The sequence below is a fragment of the Gossypium raimondii genome, chromosome 1, assembly GCF_025698545.1.
Source record: "Gossypium raimondii isolate GPD5lz chromosome 1, ASM2569854v1, whole genome shotgun sequence".
In the NCBI taxonomy this organism is placed as follows: Eukaryota; Viridiplantae; Streptophyta; class Magnoliopsida; order Malvales; family Malvaceae; genus Gossypium; species Gossypium raimondii.
The window spans coordinates 22,778,046-22,785,120 of NC_068565.1; the positions used below are offsets into that span (position 1 = coordinate 22,778,046).

The 7,075-nt window shown below is 36.4% G+C and overlaps 1 protein-coding gene across 1 annotated transcript; it reads right to left on the reverse strand.

Annotated features, from left to right (window-relative positions):
* Positions 1 to 365: 365 nt before the first annotated feature.
* On the reverse strand, positions 366 to 962 carry LOC128041891 (uncharacterized). The gene has a single exon (XM_052632597.1). The coding sequence runs from the start codon at positions 960 to 962 to the stop codon at positions 366 to 368; it is 597 nt and encodes a 198-aa protein (XP_052488557.1).
* Positions 963 to 7,075: the final 6,113 nt, after the last annotated feature.

The following is a 7,075-nucleotide window of genomic DNA, read 5'->3' on the forward strand; positions in this document are numbered from 1 at the left end:
GAATCTCATGATTTGTCTGGCCATTGTAAAACTATTAGCGTGTGTTCCACAGACACCATCATGGACCTCTTCTAAGATTTGCTTAGCCTTAATATCGTCCACGCATCTTAGCAGCACCTGATCCTTTCCTATTTTATATATTATCTCTCCATCCAAGATGTAGTCATTAGCCTGCCTTCTTAACGTCCTCTTGTCATTCTCGCTTGATTGGTCTGGGTATTCGCGACTTTTCATGTATTACAATATATCGCGATACCAAGGGTGATCACCCTTTTCCTCTTCTTCGACGACATTGCAATAGTGGGCCAGTGCTTCATAAATGCTCATTCGGATGGGCCTCACATCCTCTGGTTTATTTATTTTGATCATAGAAGCCAAAGTAGCCAAAGTGTCGGCCATCTGGTTTTCTTCTCGCGGAAAGAGAATATGATGTCATCAAACTCGTCAATTAGCTCCATAACTAGCTTTCGGTAATTGACCAATTTGGGATCTCTTATCTCCCATTCTCCTTTGAGTTGATAGATTATCAGTGCAGAATCCCAATATACCTCTAGCATTTTGACCTTACGTTCTCTGGCTGCACGAATTCCCATAATACATGCTTCGTATTCGGCCATATTGTTTATACAATCAAAATCCAATTTACAAGTAAATGGATAATGATCTCCATTTAGGGATACCAAAACTGCCCCAATTTCGTTGCCTACAGCATTTAAAGCTTTATCGAAGTTTAATTTCCAAGCATTGCCTTCTTGTGTGTTCGCTTCAGCGGTTGCCACATACATCAGATCCTCATTTGGGAAGTCAAAGTTCACAGGCTCATAATCTTCTAGAGCTCTACTAGCTAGAAAATCTTCTATCGCGCTCCCTTTTACGGCCTTTTGATTTACATAGGTTATGTCAAATTCAGACAGTAGAATTTGCCACCGGGCCATCCTTCCGTTTAAAGTGGTTGACTCCATCTTGTATTTCAGAGGGTCCAGTTTCGAGATTAACCAAGTCGTATGGTACAATATGTGTTGTCTCAATCTTTGAGTAGTCCAAACCAAAGCGCAACATAATTTCTCAATTGGCGAATATCTTGTCTCACATTCGGTAAACTTCTTGTTGAGGCAGTATATCGCTTTTTTCTTTTCTTCCCGACTTTTCATGTTGGCCGAGCACGTATCCCATTGAGTTTTCAAATACTGTCAAATATAGTATTAATGGTTTGTCTGGACAAGGTGACATTAGTACTGGAGCATTGGACAAGTAATACTTGATCTTGTCAAAAGTTTTCTGGTATTCCTCATCCCGTACACTTGGATTGTGTTTCTTAAAGAAACGGAAGATGGGGTCACATTTCTCAGTTAACTGTGAAATAAACCAAGCGATTTAATTTAGTCTCCCTGGAAAACCTAGAACTTCTTTCTAAGTACGCGGTGAAGGTAATTTTTGTATGGCCTTCACTTTGTCCGGGTCAATCTTAATTCTACTTTCACTAACTAAGAAACCTAGCAACTTTTCTGATCTAGCCCTAAAAGTGCATTGGCTGGGTTAAGCTTTAGCTGGAACTTTCTTAACCTTAGGAACAGTTTTCTCAAGACTTGCACATGTTCCCATTCCGTTCTAGATTTTGCAATCATGTCATCAACATGGACTTCTATCTCTTTATGCATCATATCATGGAACAAAGTTACCATGGCTCTTTGGTATGTTGCCCCCGCATCTTCAATTCGAATGGCATCACCTTATAGCAAAATGTCCGTCATATAGTTACAAATGTGGTCTTATCCATGTCTCCAGGATGCATTTTTATCTGATTATACCTCGAGAAGCCGTCCATGAAGGAAAAAAGTGAGTAACCTGCTCTGTTGTCCACCAGAGTGTCGATATGGGGTAATGGATAGTTGTCTTTCGGACTAGCTTTGTTCAAATCTCTATAATCTACGCACATCCACACATTCCCATCTTTCTTCGGGACAATGACTATGTTGGCTACCCAATCCCGAGTACTTGACCACTTGTAAAAACCCCGCACCGTACTGCTTCTTGACCTTCTCTTTTGTTTTTAACAAAACATCAGGCCTCATTCTTCGTAGCTTCTGCTGCACCGGTTTACATTATTCTTTTATGGGCAGTCAGTGTAGCACAATATCAGTACTTAGGCCAGGCATGTCTTGATAGGTCCATGCGAAGACATCTTTAAACTCTTGATGTAACCCAACGAGGTCTCGATTTGTTTCCTTGGTAACGCAAGTGCCAATTTTTACTTCTTTCCCTTCTCCTAAACTCACCACTTCTACGGATTCCTTATAAGGTAGGATTTGTTTCTCTTCTTACTCCACCATTCTTAACAAATTAGGAGATAAGACGTCTTGGTCATCTTCAAAATCCTGAGGATCATTCGTACTCAGTTTTTGTTCAAATAGGGACTCTGAGTCAGTAACAGCGTCGCTCACATCATTGATATCTGAAGACTTGTTATTGGGACGACGGAAGGTCCAAAGAAAGAAGAATCTAAAAATAATTGTATGCACAGTATGATTATAAATGGAATGAAAAGAATGAAAGAACATTTGCTCAAAATGATGCGTTTTCATTGAAATAAGATTTTGGTCATGTGCCTTTTACAAAAGATTCCTATTGCCCCCAGGCTTAGGGCAACAAGTGTTCTGAATATTACTCTGAATTAGCTCTAAATGTTACAGGGATTTCTTCTGCAGTCCAGTTGCCTAGAACACTTCCAGGTTCATAAGGGCGGATGCCTGATATACTTCCTTCTTCGAGTTCTTCTTTGAATATGGCATTGATGTTCAGGTTTCCTAACATTTCCTCCATAGTATCCCTTCTTGGTGTCATTCGTTCAGGATAAATGGTTCCCCCTGATACGAAGGTCCTGGACATGTGAAGGAAGGTCGTAGGTTCCCAATCGACTTCTTCTCCACTCAAACGCGTCTTCCTCCTCTCTTGTCTCTTTTCCAACTCTTTCCTTCTTTGCTTCGTATTAGGCTTAAATCCTAAACCAAAGCGGTCTCGTTTATCTTTCATCGTTGGTGCCTGCATCCTTCCTTGAAGACATCTTTCAAGTCCTCTCTCGGGCACAAATCCTTTTCCAACCGTCATTTGCAGTCACATACTCGTGGTTTTGGATATGTTAGGCATTGGGATCTTATTCCCTTCAACAACAAAGGTTGCGTTCACGAATTCTAAGGATCGAAAGGAACATTCGATTGCCTCATCCTCCGTTCCTAAATATGGTGCGTCGCTGGTTACCGATGCAATAATGTCTTCTTCAGCGCTTATCGTAACTAGTCGGCCTTCTGTTACTAATTTCAACTTCTAGTGCAATGATGAAGGCACTGTTCCCGCTGAATGAATCCATGGTTTTCCCAACAAGTAATTATACGAAGGCTTGATATCTATCACTAGGAAATTTACCTCGTATGTATTCGGGCCAATAAAGAGGGGTATTTCTATTCTTCCCATTACCCTTCTTTCAGTGCCATCAAATGCTCTCACTATATTTTGACATGATTTCATGTGAGAGCTATCCATTGGCAACCTGTTTAAGGTGGATAAGGGTAAGACATTTAAGGCCGATCCATTATCGATTAACACCCCTGGCAATGTGTATCCCTTGTAGTGAGTGGTGATATGTAGGGCTTTAGTGGTTCCTCTGTAACACCCCTAACCCGTATCTATTGCCAGAATAGGATTATAGAGCATTACCGGAGTTTACAAATTAATCTACAAACATTTCATTTGATCAAGCATTCATATTTAAAAACAATTAAAATCAAAACATTAATGAGCTAACGGTAGCCAATTTAACTTATACATGACATTCAATGCATTATTCCCCTAACATGCATAAACTCAACATTCAAGTTAGTTCAATAATTTCCATGTATCAATAATATATATACCATGTTTGATGAGCTCCTCAATTCCATGATTTCCATTCCCTTATCATTTTTCCATATGTATCCCATTGAACTACTTGGAATTTCGATAGATTTTGAGGGGTACACTTAAGTGTAGAAATTCGAGTCCGTCAATTCATATTCATATGTTCACATTTTCATTTCAGAGAGCACACTCCTGCGAACCTCATCCTTACAGTGGGATTACCAGTCCAGGCTAAATCCCCTGTAATATAAACTCATAGAGTATTGTCAAGATTACCAGTTCAGGCTAAATCCCCTGCAATGACAATTACTCTAATGAGCTTGGATCTGAATTAACAGTCCAGGCTAAATTCAGACCCTAATTCGGATTACCCGTCCGGGCTAAATCCATTTTCCACATATTCTTTGGGAGGGCTATATCATGATAGGATCACCCGTCCGGGCTAGATCCTTTTTACCATCAATTCTTTTTCAGAAATCCATCGAATTTTCTTTCCATTCAACCGGGATTTCTTCCCCTTTTTATCAAATATATCAATGTTTCATCAATTTTCATACAATGAACGTTCAAATCATGTTGACATCAATACCAAACATTTCAAGCATTTAAGAATATAATTCAAGTTACACGAACTTTCCAAGCTAAATTACAAAAATACCAGAATTCAGGGACATTTTGATAATTTTTTATTTTCCTCGAATTTCCACCCAATCTTGATCTAAATTAATATTTCATTCAATTTATTAATTTAAATAATAAAACAATTCATTTTATGCAATTTGGTCACTTTTGACATTTTACAAATTTACCCTTAAAATATTACTTTCATTCAATTTAGTCCTCGAACCTAAAACATGCAAATTAGCCATTTTAATGAAAACTCATGCTAGTTGAATAATCATATATTTTCCTCCTTCTCCTCTCCATTCCACATCCTTAATGTATATAACATGCTTATATGTAACATTATTTATAATTTCACTATTGATTTATTTGTTCATTCAAAGCTGTCCACTTGAGTCATAGTCACAAAATTATTTATATCTTGAGCTACGTATCTCCGAATTGAGATTCGTTAATTTTCTTTGAAACTAGACTCACATGTCTTTTTACTATAAAATTTTCAGAATTTTTTGTTTAACCAATAAGTACAGTTTCTTCTTTAACATTTCCCTTATTTCACTGTTTGACAGTTCCGACCCCTCTTCATTAAAAATTAATTATCTCTTTGTACAGAATTCGAATGATGTTCCCGTTTGTTTATATTGAAAATAGGGCTCATTAAGGATTTTAAAAATATAAATTATAACCCATAATTATTTTTCTACAATTTTTAATAATTTTTCCAATTCAGAATAGCGGAACCCGAATTCATTTTGACCTTATCTCACAAAATTTATTATATCTCATGATTTACAGTTCCATTACTTACACCGTTTCTTCAATGAGAAACTAGACTCAATAAGCTTTAATTCAATATTTTATTCATACTCTAATTCAATTTCCACGATTTATGGTGATTTTTCAAAGTTAACCTACTGCTGCTGCCCAAAACTGTTTTAGTACAAAATGTTGATTACTAAATTTATAACACCCTTACTCCCTTTCTCTATAATATTTCCCATCACTTTCTCTTATTTTTCTTCACTAATATATCAAAATCATAAGACCTTATATAAGAAAACTCTACTATAACATCATTTCCATACTTTTTCAATAATATCACACTTAAAAATATGTTGAAATCTTGATTTCTTACCTTGTCCTATTGGTTTCAACCTTTAACTTGATTTTCTCTCTTCTCCAGCTTCTATTACTTGAATCTAACTTGATATTCTAGCTCCCCATAGTCTTCTTGTTATTTTTCTCTCTTGATGGCTATGAAAATTCTTTTGATTTCTAGGTGAAAATGGTAAATTTTTGGTGTAAAGACCAAATTGTAAAGAAAGCAAAACTTTCTTCCTTTTCTTCTCTTCTAACATGAAATGCATGGGAAAGATGAAGATTTCTCTTCATCTTTCCTCCCTTTATATTATTTAATAATAAAATAATACTAAAATCTTAATAAAATATTAACTAAATAACATTTATCTATTAATTAATTAAAAATATCACCAACATCATCATTACCTTCTAGAATTCTCTCTCTATAATTGATCATTTTGCCCTTTATAATCTTTTAAAATTTCATCCTTGAGTCATCACTTAATTTGGTAAAATTATAATTTAATCCTCAAAATTCTTCACATTTTTAATTTGGTCCTAATTCATCCATTTTCTTTAGTTTCTAGATTATTCCACCCTTAAAATATTTACACTATTGGTCCTTCAAATTTTTGTATTTACACTTTAACCCTCAAATTTTGAGTATTTACTCTTGGGTTACAAAACTTTTCTCACTTTTGAGATTTAATCTTTTCTTGAATTAATATTGCATAATATACTTCCGAATGTTGACATAACTCAAAATTACCCTTTTTATCACTTTATTTTCTTATTTTACTATATCAGGAATATTATATTACTTTCTTACTGTAGTAATTTTCTAGGTATTACATCATCTTCCCCCCGACGGTATTTCATCATCATTAAAGAAGAAGTTGTCAGCACTTATATTGTTAACCAAGCGGTCCAACTTGTTCACCGAGATATCGTTAGCGACATAAGTTTCATTTAGTACTTTTATCAACGCATTACGATGTGTCTCTGAACTTAGAAGTAACTCGAGCATTGAGATGTGAGCCGGTTGCTTATGCAGTTGTTCCACCACGCTATACTCGCTATGCTTTAAGAATTTTAAGAATTCTCTAGCCTCGATTTTAGTCACCGGTTTGTTAACATGCGATTCAATTCTGGCCGTCTTTGCTTCCCCCGCTCAACCACTAAGGCTTTTCCTTTTGTGGGTTCCACTCTTGCATTTGTCGGATCGTAGCGTTTTTTGCTTCGTGTATAGAAGCCTATATCATCACCCTCTTTTGAAGCGTTTAACGGGTTCTCTTCTCCCAGGGTCGTCACGTTGCAGTCGTAATTCCAAGGAACTCATTTGCTATCCTTATAGGGAAAGGATACGGGTTTTTGGATTATGACCATTGGCGCTATTTGTATTCTAGATTCTGTGCTCATTGGCCTTGAAATAATCACCACTGGGTGATTAACCCTTTGGGCTTTCCCCGTAGATCCTTCC

Coding starts and splice junctions, on each gene's coding strand:
- LOC128041891 (XM_052632597.1), bottom strand. CDS start 962: ATGGAGTCAACCACTTTAAACGGAAGGATGGCCCGGTGGCAAATTCTA.